The sequence below is a fragment of the Theropithecus gelada genome, chromosome 5, assembly GCF_003255815.1.
Source record: "Theropithecus gelada isolate Dixy chromosome 5, Tgel_1.0, whole genome shotgun sequence".
NCBI classification, from domain to species: domain Eukaryota; kingdom Metazoa; phylum Chordata; class Mammalia; order Primates; family Cercopithecidae; genus Theropithecus; species Theropithecus gelada.
The window spans coordinates 65,940,797-65,954,778 of record NC_037672.1 but is presented as its reverse complement, the minus strand read 5'-3'; the positions used below and the strand labels follow the sequence as shown (position 1 = coordinate 65,954,778).

Below are 13,982 nucleotides of genomic sequence, written 5' to 3'. Positions count from 1 at the left end.
GACTGAAATACAATTCAAACTAGCTGAAGCAAACAGGGAATTTATTGATTCTTAGAATTGGTGAAGAACGCAGTCTTCAGGTACAGTTAACTCAGTGTCTAAAGTATGTTTTCAGGGCCTTATCTCTACTTCTCAGCTCAGAAGGCCTTATTTGTTGCTTTATTTTCAGACAGAATTCTCCATGGAACAAAAAGAATAACTGTTGGAAGCCCTAGGTCAATATTATCCTTAGAGCTTATAGCTTTAAAGGAAGAAAGATTCATTTTTTTCCTCTGGGAGCTCTGATTGCTAGACTTAGATCACCTGCTTATCCAGGAAATGCAAAATCATTTCTACCCAAGCCATATGGACAAGGGAGGGGGCAACCCCAAAGGAAAAGGAGTAATGTTTGTCATTATGTGTTATAGATCATGAATAATATTTGCATATGATACTTCAAATTCCTAACAGCCTTGACGGGTCGAAGAAATCTAGCTAAGAATATTGTTCAAAGCTGGGACTGCTACCCATTTCTTTAGCTTCACATTCATTGTTCTTTGCTCTGTACCATAATGTCCAGATAAATGAGCTACAGGCACAATCTCACCCATACCTGTCACCCTGTCGCCCACTGACATTTACTCTTTCACACAAATATGTCACAGCTGAGAAAAGTTATCAGTAGCAGTGGAATATACTTCCTGCATAAAAATCCTACCCAAAGTTGGTTATAAGTAAGGAGAGAATTTTGGCAAGGGATGAGAAGATGGGGGTAATAATGTGAGAGAAAATGATACTCACTAAATTTCTTATTTCAAGAGTATTACTTTCTTTTTCCTTTGAAGGTGAAGGCTGAAGTGTTAGACATGGCAGATAATGCATTTGATGATGAATACCTGAAATGTACTGACAGGATGGAAATGAAATACGTTCCCCAACTGCTAAAGGAGGAAAAAGCAAGCCACCAGCAATTAGATACTGTGTGGGAAAATGCAAAAGCCAAATGGGCAGCCCGAAAGACTCAAATCTTTCTCCCTGTGAATTTTAAGGATAACCATGGAATAGCCCTGATGGCATATATTTCCGAAGCTCAAGAGCAAACTCCCTTTTACCATCTGTTCAGTGAAGCTGTGAAGATGGCTGGGCAATCTCGAGAAGATTATATCTATGGCTTCCAGTTCAAAGCTTTCCACTTTTACCTGACAAGAGCCCTGCAGTTGCTGAGAAGACCTTGTGAGGCCAATTCCAAAAATGTGGTATATAGAACAAGCCAGGGCACTTCATTTACATTTGGAGGGCTAAACCAAGCCAGGTTTGGCCATTTTACCTTGGCATATTCAGTCAAACCTCAGGCTGCTGATGACCAGCTCACTGTGTTATCCATCTACACATGCCTTGGAGTTGACATTGAAAAATTTCTTGATAAAGAAAGTGAAAGAATTACTTTAATACCTCTGAATGAGGTTTTTCAAGTGTCGCAGGAAGGGGCTGGCAATAACCTTATCCTTCAAAGCACAAACAAGACCTGCAGCCATTATGAGTGTGCATTTCTAGGTGGTAAGTGTCTGCTCTGTCTGTGCTTGTCTGGGAGGAAAGGAGTGGGATTCTTAGGCTTAGGGAAAGGTCAGTGAAGGAGAGTGAGAGGTATTTGAAAGGTGAAATGACATTTGGCAGTTTTCTGTCTAGCTTATTTCATAGTGTCTCTTTAACCATAATTAATTTTATGAAAATTATACATTTACAGTATAATTAAAAATTTTTTAAAATAGCACTATAAGGCAGTGGTTCTTAACCAAAGGCAGTTTTGCCCTGCAAGGTCATTTGGCAATGGTCAGAAGCATTTTTGGTTGTCACAATTGGGGAAAAGGAGGATTGCCACTGACATCTAATGGGCAGAGGCCAGAAACACTGATAAACAATGCATAGGACAGCCCCACACAACAAAGAATTATATGGCCCAAAATGTTGGTAGTGCTAATGTTGAGAGACCCTACTATAAGGCTTACAATAAATAAATAGTGCAGCCTGGGAGGAGACCCCCATCTCTACAAAATAAATAAATTAATTAAAACTTAGCCAGGCATGGTAGCACATGCCTGTGATCCCAGCTACATGGGAGGCTGAAGTGGGAGGATTGCTTGAGCCCAGGAGGTCGAGGCTGTAGTGAGCTGTGATCACACCACTGCACTCCAGCCTTGCAACAGAGCGAGACGGTGTCTCAAAAAAGAAGAAAAAGAAAAATAGCAGTCACCAGCCCCACCTTTCTCAATTTCCACTCCTCAGTGGCATCCAGTTTTCATTCTTTTAGCTATTTCTTCAGGTGCTTACTGTCATGTTTCCAAGTAAATAACATGCTTCAACATGTTATTTCTTAGTTTTTAAATCTTTAGATATCATGTATTGACTTCCTGCTATAGAGAATGAATATTTAACTCTCATCTATCATGTATTAGCTAAGAATTTTTTATGCGTTCAGCTGTAAGTAACAGAAAACCTGACTGAGCTTTCATTTAATAAGTCTTAGAGGCAGACTGTTCAGAGTCAGCGCAGTGGCTCATCTATGTCATCAGTCACTCACGCTCTTCCTTTCTGTTCCACCATCCTTACCACGTTTTGTTTGTTGATTCATGTTTGCACTTGTGACTGTTGCAGCTCTAGGCATCAATCCATGTCCAAGACAAAAAGAAAGGAAAGGGAATGACTGCCAAATCTACTTGTTCAATAAGGAAAGTAAAAGCTTTCCCAGAAACCCTTACTAAACTCCTAATTACAAATGATTGACTTGAACAGTTTCGTGGTCACCCATAGCTACCAGAGAAGCTTGGGAAGGCAGTAATTAGCCTTTCTCCAGCCAAGGGAATATAGTGTGTGGGGGAGACAAAGGAAAAGGGAATTAGAAATGGCTGTTAGATCAGTAAACCAAAAGTTTTGAAAGCCAACACCCTCCTTCCCAATGTACCTCCATTTCCCCCTTCCCATTCTCCCAGCACAGTAAAGACAGGACATAGCTGAATTAGAGTGGTTTTTCTGCGCTTAAATCCCTCTTTCACCCCAGGGTTATTGGATGATTTTTGTTTGTTTGTTTCCTTAGTTTTTTTATATTCAATCAGTAATTCACCCCCAAATCCTTTGACAGAAATATAAATTTCTTCTTTCCCCTGGATAATTCCCTCATCATACTGCTCTATGATATGCTCTTTAGGCCTGCTGACTGTCCTGAAATCTCTACTCATTACTATTCTGAGACATTGCTTCTTCCCTATGAGAGATCTCCTATTTCTTGGATTTGCAACTCTTTCTTTGATTACTCCTTTGTTTGGTGTGGTGGGGATGGGGGTTCTGCAAAAGTTTCTGAGAAATGGTCAGGAAAATTTTCTAAGTCTCTGCATCTCTGAGAGATCGACCTTTAAGCTTGATTAATAGTTTATATAGATTTGCATTTCTATTTTAGAAACTGTTTTTCCTTGGAATTTTGAAGATATTCCCCCAGTGACTTGTAGGTTCTGTAGCTGTTGTTGAAAGGTATGCAGCCATTCTAATTACTAAAACTTTGATTGAGACTTTTTAAAAACAAAAATCTGGAAGGTTTTTAGGTTGTTTTCTTTATTCCTAACATTCTGAAATTTTATGGTGTTGTGCCTTAGTATGTGTGAGCAAAGGGTTAGTAAACCCTTTCTCCTGTCTCCTGTGAAAATGGCCTCCTGGTGATCTTCCAGCACTCTTTCTCTGTAATCTACGAAAGGTGGAATGACAGCTGTGTGATCTTACAGTGTTGTCTGTGGTAAACATAACCCTTGATTGGTAAAGTGCATCTGAGCTGGGAGGTTTGTGAATGAACTATAAATACTTGAGGAGAAGCCATAGCTTTGGGCTTTCCTGAATGTGGTGTGACATACCCAGGTGTTCTTCTTGTTGAGTCCTGGAAGGAGAGCAGTACTCTCTCATAGCAATCCTGCATAGGTTCAAAATATATTGTATTTTATGTGTGGCATGAGGCTGCTAAGCTAGAGAGGCTCCTACACACCCACCTGTGTAATCTTGTTTCCTTGAACCTGAGCTGTAATTTGGAGGCAAAAGAACAGCCCTGGACTCCGGTGAAGACTTGCATTAAAGGAACATGTCTGATGCTGCTCTGCTGCTAGACAATATGCTTTATTCACTGCCATGTATTTTTCTGCAAAACTGAGTAAACTGGTGAGGGGTTGGCCTTTTCGGGTCTTGAAGGTGTGATTGCCTAACTGAACCAAAAACCATCGCTGCTAGGTCCAGTGGAGTAATGCGTGCAGTAGGCCTTAAAGTGGGATAGACTTTTAGACTTTGACTAAATGTAGCCAAGGTACTGTGAGATTAAAAAAAAGGCTGGGTGGTAGGGAAGTGCTAATGAGACATTGATTTTTAGGTAGGGACAGATCCATTTAGGATTGGATGGCAGAAGCTGTGTGGCTATTGGGGTGCCTAGGGTGAAAATTTTAAGGAAGTCCTCACTTAGGGCTGTCCCTGCACTTGTATATTACTGAGAGTGCCTCCTTAAATTTTCTCTAGGCACCTTATTTGCCTCACCCTGGTCCTGCAACTGAGTTGCACCTGAGAAGGACGATTCTAGAAGAAGCAGATGAAAGCGAAATGAGTAAATTTGTGTTGAAAGGAAAAGTGCTTATCAAAAAGATAGGGAAAAAAAGGCAAAAGACAAGATGAGAAATGCTGGCTAGGGTTTGGAGAAAAGGGAACCCTAGAACACCATTGGTAGGAAGGCAGATTGGTGCAGCCATTATGGAAAACAGTATGGGGGTTTCTATTTTAAATAGAAATTAAAAATAGAACTGCTGGTCAGGCACAGTGGCTCACGCCTGTGATCCCAGCACTTTGGGAGGCCGAGGCGGGCAGATCACCTGAGGCCAGCAGTTCGAGACCAGATTGGCCAACATGGTGAAACACCATCTCTACTAAAAATACAAAAATTAGCCAGGCGTGGTGCCACATGCCTGTAATCCCAGCTACTCAGGAGGCTGAGACAGGAGAATTGTTTGAACCCAGTAAGAGGAGGTTGCAGTGAGCCGAGACTGCACAACTGTACTCCAGCCTGGGCAACAAGAACCCTCCCACCCACCCCCACAAAAAAATAGAACTACCATATGACCCAGTAATCCCTCTCTTGGGTATACACCCCAAAGAGTTGAAATCACCACCTCATAAAGATATCTTCACTCCCTTGTTCACTGCAGCATTATTCACAGTAACCAAGATACAGAAACAACCTAAATGTCCACCAACAGACAAAGGGATAAGGGAAATGTGGTATATATACAATAGGATATTATCCAGCCTTAAAAAGAGAGAGATTCTGCCATTTGCTACAACATGGATGGACCTGGAGGACATTATGCTAAGTGAAATAAGCCAGACACAGAAAGCTATTACATCATCTCAGTTACATGTGGAATATATATGAGATCAAAAACAAGAGAGAGAATGAAACAGTAGTTACCACAGGTGTAGGGAGAGGAACTGAAGAGATGTATATCAAAGGATACAAAATAGCAGATTGGTAGGATGAATAGATTTAGAGATCTAATGTGTAACATGAGGACTAAAGTCAATAAAATTGTATTTTACTTAAATAAGTGGATTTTAGCTCTCTTGTTACACATACAAAAATATGTGAGATGATAGCTATGTTAATTTGCTTCACTATAGTAACAATTTTACTATCCATATGTATTTTGTGATATCATGTAAACCTTAAATATATACAATAAAATTCATTTTTTAAAAAAGGAAAAGTGCTCATTCTCACCAACCATACATTGGACCTGACCCGAAACCAAGCCAGCTGGGGCCAGTTTAGATGAGCTCATGGGAACAGATTGTGGGTATGCATGTCTTCTTTCCAGCTCCCCCTACATGACAGTAGCTTGAAATTGGCCATAGTTTCGAGTTATACCATAGACCCTCCCTCCCTACACCAATCTTGTGAAACTTTACCAGCGTAGCACAGCCAAAATCCCAGCTGCAGCAGCTGGGCTGACAGAAATGGTACCGCTTTTGGTGCTTTTGATGCCTTTGGCCAGATGCCATTTGTGGAACCGTTAGTTATATCAAAGCCCTGGCTGCAGTGGCTACAAGCTAAATTTAGCATAGGGGTCTGGTTGATGGGCTGCGGTGGGCCATGGAGCCCACAGACTCCATGTTTGTGAGTGGGATTATGAAAGAACCAAAGAGGTTCTATTGGATTGATTCTGAAAGCGCTAGAGTTCAGGCCCGCATGAAGAAGTGCAGGCCATTGTGGAGGTGCACAGGTACCATGTGTTTAGGGAGCTCTGACAGTCAGCCATTGTACCCGAGTGTGTTGATTTAACCCTGGGTTGGAGTCCTCTGCCGCCATCTAGAGATGGGAAGGCAGGATCAAAAACTCCCTGGAGTAACCTTTAAAGACAGGCAGTTTGAAATAGTCTGAAGAACAATGGCCAAGTGTTTTAAGAGCCCCAGCTAAGGAGGATATAGTCAGAATCTTGTTCCATTGTGACTGGATATAACTGAGACTTTGAATTTAAAAAGACAGTATTTCTAAAAGGGGTAAAAAACAATTTTACTGCATTAAGTTTAGTGTGCTAAACACAGTCCGACAATAATGATTTAAACTTGCCTGTGATTTCCAAGATAAAAATATATTGTGAGTTTTTCAAAAACTAGTTAGCTGGAAACTTTGTTCATTAGGAAGTGGAGAGAAAATCAACGTCTCTTTAGATAACATAGTTCCTGGTGGTCATAGGCGTTAATCTTGGTATTAATCCAAGCCGATGTGAGTGAACTCTGAGAAAAGGAGTAACAGAAACCCTTCTTCTTCCTCAATAGAAAATTAGCCCAGGTTAACTGTCTTTTATGCTCTTTTTCTAGAAAATGTGATAAAGTTGAAATGTTAGCTGTATAATCAAGCTACATCCATTATCATTAAAAATTACTCCACTGGGGCTGGGTGCAGTGGTGTGTGCCTGTAGACCCAACTACTGGGGAGGCTGAAGCAAGAGGATCCCTTGACCCCAGGAATTCAAGTGCAGCCTGGGCAACATAGTGAGTCACCCATCTCTTAAAAAAAATTTACTCCATTGGAAAATTATACCTCGACTGGGAGGAAGGTGAATGAATTATAAATACCTCGTGGGAAGCCATGGCTTTGGGACTCCCTCCACCCTACAGTGCAAATATGTCAGGTTTATAGGAAGAAAATTTATATACAGAGAAATAGTAGAGCACATATCATCCCCTGAACTCTCTCTCTTTTTTTTTTTTTTTTTCACTGAACAGAGGAAGCAGAGATTATCTGGCATTTTGGTCCATGTTTCCATAGAGAGAGGCCAGCCTGTATAATACTCTACATAATTTATAGAGTAAGAGGGCCAGGGAATATTGTTCCCTGGCTGGAAAGTAGCATTGATAGAAAGGAGGAGCCTCTAGACTCCAGTGGCTTGTAGTAGTATTTTGTAGAGTTTACTGAGACCTGTTGAGCCAGCTCTCTGCTAAGCCATCAAAAAGGGGGAAAGAAGGTGAGCCTACAGGACTATCTAGATTTATTTGTTATAAATCTACCCCCAGCCCTTGTGTGTTCTTTAAATGTTAAGTGTCTCCATTGGCTCTGATTGGCACCTTTCTGTAGCATTTCCTAGGAGTAGCAAAGTTTCTGTACTGTTGTCTGGAATTGTCTAGGATTGAGACATCAATAAGATCCATGTCCCTAGGCCTAATAGGAAGTGACATACCCAACACCATAAGAAATTTGTACTTCTAAACGGTGGCTGAAGTGTCCCTGAATGCTACAGCAATTCACCAGGCTGCCAAGGAATATTTTTAAATTTCACAACAGACACTGCCATACTTGATATTTGTCAGACACTGGGTGAACTACTAGCTTGAGGTGGAACTCAGTTTCAAAGTTACATGTTATATCATAGTACATTCTGTTTGATGACATCATAAATTTGCAAAGCTGGATCTTTAGCAATTGTTGTAATGAAACCAAGTATATGTGAAAATCAAGGTGGTGTTTATGAATACAACAAATCAGTAAGTATTTATATCTTAACACTTTAGTAAACTTTTGAAAAATAGCACATACTTTTTTAAAGTACTATTATTGTAACAATAATTACTTGCTAATGGGATGTGTTTGCTTTTTGGACATTCACAGCTTCTCAGACCCTGGAATCAGATTATGTACTATCTCATTTCCTGTTCCACACTGATTTTCACATATACTAGCTTTTTGTGACAATTGCTAAAAAGACCTAGCTTTGCAAATGATATGGTTTGGATCTGGGTCCCTACCCAAATCTCATGCTCAATTGTAATCTCCAGTGTTGGAGGTGGGGCCTGGAAGGAGGTGATTGGATCATGGGGGCAGTTTCTAATTATTTAGCACCATCCCCCTTGTGCTGTTCTCACGATAGAGTTCTCACAACATCTGGTTGTTTAAAATTGTGTAGCACCGGCCGGGCGTGGTGGCTCAAGCCTGTAATCCCAGCACTTTGGGAGGCCGAGATGGGCGGATCACGAGGTCAGGAGATCGAGACCATCCTGGCTAACACGGTGAAACCCCGTCTCTACTAAGAAATACAAAAAATAGCCGGGCGAGGTGGCAGCGCCTGTAGTCCCAGCTACTCGGGAGGCTGAGGCCGGAGAATGGCGTGAACCCGGGAGGCGGAGCTTGCAGTGAGCTGAGATCCGGCCACTGCACTCCAGCCTGGGCGACAGCGCGAGACTCCGTCTCAAAAAAAAAAAAAAAAAAATTGTGTAGCACCTTCCCCCTCTCCCTCTTCCTCTTGCTCTGGCCATGTAAAATGAGCCTGCTTCCCCTTCACCGTCCGCCATGAGTGTAAGTTTCCTGAGGCCTCCCCTGCCATGCTTCCTGTACAGCCTGCCGAATCATGAGCCAATCAAACCTCTTTTCTTTATAAATTACCCAGTCTCAGGTATTTCTTTATAGCCGTGGGAGAACAGACTAATACAGCAAACATGTGTCATCAAACAGTGTGTAACATGATATAATGTGTAACTTTAAAACTGAGTTTTACCTCAAGCTAGTAGTTCACACGGTGTCTGACAGATATCAAGCCTGGCTGTGTTTTTCTTGAAATTTAAAAATATTTTTTGGAGACTGGGCATGGTGGCTTACATCTGTAATCACAGCACTTTGGGAGGCCGAGGCAGGAGGATCACGGGGTCAGGAGTTCTAGATCAGCCTGGCCAATATGGTGAAACCCCGTCTCTACTAAAAATACAAAAATTAGCCAGGCATGGTGGTGGGCGCCTGTAGTCCCAACTACTTGGGAGGCTGAGGCAGGAGAATGGCTTGAACCTGGGAGGCAGAGGTTGCAGTGAGCTGAGATTGCACCATTGCACTCTAGCCTGGGAGACAAGAGCAAAACTCCATCTTAAATAAATAAATAAATAAATAAATAAATAAAAATATTCTCCGGTAGCCCTGTGAACACCTCAGCCACTGTTTAGAAAAACCACAGATCTAATTGCAGGTCAGCCACATGTTTGTGAAAGTGGATTAGGTTTTAGGAGCCAGGTTTGACCGTTTATTGGAGGTGAGATTTCCATATGACAGTGGAGCTTTTGAGAGTTTGTCCAACCTTATGGGAATTTAGTTCAGAGAGAACGTATTGCATAATAAGATACTGGTTTAGTGAATCATGACTTTTCTTTCAATAAGACAGTCTGTCTCAATCAGGACCAGTTAACAGGCTAGCAGTAGCAACCCTGCAGAAAGAGGAAGTCCTTGTGACCTACAAATTCTGACGTAGTCTTGTTGCCAGAGATTCTAATCTGCTGTGAGTATAGTCATTGACATTTGTAATTTCTTTGGATCTGAAAAAGATGGGAACTTGTGGGAGGGCTTTATTTACTCTTGTCCAGACTGCATCTAATGTTTCTAACTGTAGACTTCTCTGCTAACATGACAGCCATGTAATTCTCCAGTATTTAACAAGTCAGGGATGTGAAGGGCTTCTGTTGGTAGGGAACTAGAGACCAGATCCAAAACCTAGTCCTATCCTGTTCATCTCATCCTCATAATTAAGAAAAAAAAATTAATAGCTTTACTGAGTTATAATTGGTATAATAAACTGCACATAAAGTAAAATTTAGTAAGTTTTGATATATGTATATGCCAATGAAATCATCACTACAGTCAAGACTATGAGCATTTTGTATTTGTTGCTTGCAAAAGTTTCATGCTTCTTTGCAATTCCTTTCTCCTCCCTTTCCCTGTTTCCCAATCCCCCCAGGCATCTACTAATGTACTTACTTTCTGTCACTATAGATTAGTTGGCAGTGTCTAGAGTTTCATCCAAATCTTATCATACAGTATGTTCTCTTTTTTGCCTGGCTTCTTTCACTTGGCATAATTGTTTTGAGATTCATCTGTGTTGTTGCATGTATCAATAGTTTATTCATGCTGTTGTAGAATAGTGGACATAACACAGTTTACATGTCTATTCACCTGTTGATTAGTACGTGGGTTGTTTCCAGTCTTTGGCTATTACAAATAAAACTTCTATGAACATTTATGTACAAGTCTTTGTGTGGACATATGCTTTCATTACACTTGAGTAAATGCCTAGGAATGCATTGGCTGGATTATATGATAGGTATATGTGTAACTTTGAAAGAAGCTGCCAAATGGTTTTCCAGGGTACCTGTACCATTTTACATTCTCACCAGGAGTGCATAAGAGTTCTAGCTATACCACATTCTTGCCGACACTTCATAGATGTCTTTTTAACAGTTCTAAATAGATATGTGGTGATATTTTATTGTGGTTTTAATTTGCATGTTCCTAATGAGTAATAATGTTGCGCATCTTTTCACATACTTATTTGCCATTTGTATATATTTACTAAAACATCTGTTCAAAGATTTTTGTCAATTTTTAACGAGATTGTTTTCTTATCTTTTGAAAATTGTTTATGTATTGTAGATACGAGGTTTTTGTTTGATATGTGATTTGCAAATATATTCTCCCAATTTGTAGCTTACCTTTTTTTTTTTTTTTTTTTTGAGACAGAGTCTCACTCTGTCACCCAGGCTGGAGTGCAGTGGCGCGATCTCAGCTCACTGCAACCCCTGCTTCCCGGGTTCAAGCAATTCTCCTGCCTCAGTCTCCCAAGTAGCTGGGACTACAGGCATGTGCCACCATGCCCGGCTAAATTTTTTTGTATTTTTAGTAGAGACAGGGTTTCACCATGTTGGCCAGGCTGGCCTTGAACTCCTGACCTGAAGTGATCCACCTGCGTCAGCCTCCCAAAGTGCTGGGATTATAGGTGTGAGCCACTGCGCCTGGTGATTTATCTTTATCTTAGTATCATATATTGATCACTATAGCTATATAATAAACCTCAAAACCAGGTAGTGTTCATCGTATTCTTTTCTTGCAAAGTCGTTTTGGTGATTATATGTTCGTTATGCTTCCATATGAATTTTAGAATCACCTTGTCAATGTCTACAATTTCTGCTTGGATTTTGATTAAGCTTGCCTTGCATTTATAGATCAATATGAGAAGAGTTTAAAAATATATACTTTTCCAACTCATGAACACAGCATAAAATCTCCATTTATTTAGGTCTTATTTTCTGTCAGCTGTATCCGAATAGTGTTGAGGTTGTAAGTCTTTTCCATCTTTTGTCAGATTTACCTTTAAGTGTTGTATGTATGAAAAGTCTTTATTTCACCTTCAGTTTTGAAAGCTATTTTCACTGGTATAGAATTCTAGATTGATCTTTTTTTCTTTTCTTTGAGTAGTTTACAAATTTACTGCTTCCCTGTTGTTTTACTTAAATTGCTTCTGACAAAAAAATCTGCTGTGCTTCTCATTTCTGTTCCTCTTTATTTAACCCCCCTTCTCCCCACCGGCTGCTTTTAAGACTTTGTGTTTATCATACTTATTTGGACCAATTTGATTATGATGTTACTTAGTGTCGTTTTTTTTCATGTATCTTGTGCTTGGAGTTCATTGAACTTTATGGATTTGTAGGTTCATAGTTTTCATCATATTAGGAAAGTTGTGAGTACTGTTTGTGCAAATATTTTTTCACCCCTCTCTTCTTCCTTTAAGGATTCTGTTTATATGTATATTAAACTGCATGAGGTTGTCTCCAGCTCAGTGAAACTCTAATGGTTTTTGTTATTGGTATTTTTCTCTCTGTTTCATTTTTAGATGTTTTCTATTATTTTGTATATTTCAGTACTTCATTGCTGCCATAACAAATTACCACAAATCTAATGGTTTAAAACAGCACATCTAAATTTATTATCTTACAATTCTGTATTTCAGAAGCCTGACATAAGTCTTGCTGAGCTGAAATTAAGGTGTTGGTAGGGCTGCATTCCTTCCTGGGGGCTTAGGCAAGAATCTGTTTTCTTTCTTTTTCCAGCTTCCAGAGGTTACCTGCATTCCTTGGTTTACGGCCTCCTTCATCCATTTTCAGTCAGAAACAGCATGTTGATGGCCAGGTGTGGCGACTCATGCCTATAATCTCAGCGCTTTGGGAGGCTGAGGCAGGAGGATCACCTGAGGTCAGGAGTTCAAGACCAGCCTCGCCAACATGGTGAAACTCTGCCTCTACAAAAATAAAAAATAAAAAAATTATCCAGGCATGGTGGCATGCATCTGTGGTTCCAGCTGCCTGTGGTGGGCTGAGATGGGAGGATTGCATGAGCCCAAGAGTTTGATGTTGCAGTGAGCCATGACCGCACCACTGTGCACTCCAGCCTAAGTGACAGAGGGAGACCCTGAGACCCCGTCTCAAAAAAGAAAGAAACAGCATGTTGAGTCCTCTGCACCTTGCATCTCTCTGATCCTCTCTTCTACTTCTTGTTTATTCCACTTTTAAGGATTTATGTTATTAGATTGAGCTCACCTGGATAATCCAAGCTAAATACCCCACCTGAAGGCCAGCTAATTAGCAACATTATTTACATCTGCAACCATAGTTCTCTTTTTGCCATGTAAAAGAACATATTCACAGGTTCTGGGGATAGGACGTAGGCCTCTTTAAGAAGGGTATTATTCTGCATACCGCAATATGTCAAGTTTGCTAATCTTTTTTCTGCAGTGTCTAGTTTGTCAGTAATTCTCTCTAGTGTGTTTTTCATCTCAGAAAATTTATCTCTAGAAATTCATTTTGGGTCTTTTTATATCTTCCACATCTCTACTTAGCACCTGTTAGTAGTACTGACATTCACTATTGAATGTTCTCCCCACAAAATTCATACGTTGAAGCCCTAATCCTCACTGTGATGGTATTTGGAGGTAGGGCCTTTGAGAAGTAATTAGGTTTAGATTAGGTCATGAGGGTAGGAGTACCCATGATGGAGCTAGTGTCCTTTTAAGAAGAGGAAAGGAGACCATGGCTTTGCTCTTTCTCTGACATATGAGGATATAGTGAGAAGGTGGCTATCTGCAAGGCAAGAAGAAAGCCTTTACCAGAAATTGAATCTGCCAGTACCTTGATCTTGGATTTCCCAGCTGTGGAATTATGAGAAACAAAAATCTGTTGTTTCAGCCATCCAGTCTCTGGTATTTTGTGTGGCAACTGGAGGTAAGACAACACCTTTAATCTATTTTTTGGACACATGGAATACAGTTGTAATGACTACTTTAATTTACTTTTCTAATAATACTAACGTTTGTGTCAGCTCTGGGGTAGTTTCATTAGATTGAGTTCTCTTGTCATGATGAATTGTATTTTCCTGCTTCTTTGCTGGTATTTTTTGATTGGGTGCAAGATGTTGTGAATTTTACCTTGTTGTGTGCATGGTAATTTTATATTTCTAAAAATATTCTTGAGCTTTGTTCTGGTACATAGTTAATTTACTTTAAAACAGTTTGTTTTAGGGCTGATTCTTCAGATTTTCTAGGCAGAACCAGAGTCACTTTAATCTAGGGCTCATTATTTCTCACTGCTGAGGCTGTACCCTTCTCAATACTCTACTTAGTGCCTGT

The 13,982-nt window shown here is 40.3% G+C and overlaps 1 protein-coding gene across 2 annotated transcripts in view; it reads left to right on the top strand.

The window, feature by feature from the left end:
• ART3 (ADP-ribosyltransferase 3) overlaps nt 1–13,982 on the top strand; it is a 98,431-nt gene that overhangs the window by 66,172 nt on the left and 18,277 nt on the right. For both annotated transcript variants that reach the window (XM_025385701.1, XM_025385702.1), the window contains one exon: nt 825–1,536. In XM_025385701.1, coding sequence (XP_025241486.1) covers nt 825–1,536 — 712 coding nt within the window. The remainder of the gene's footprint in view (nt 1–824; nt 1,537–13,982) is intronic.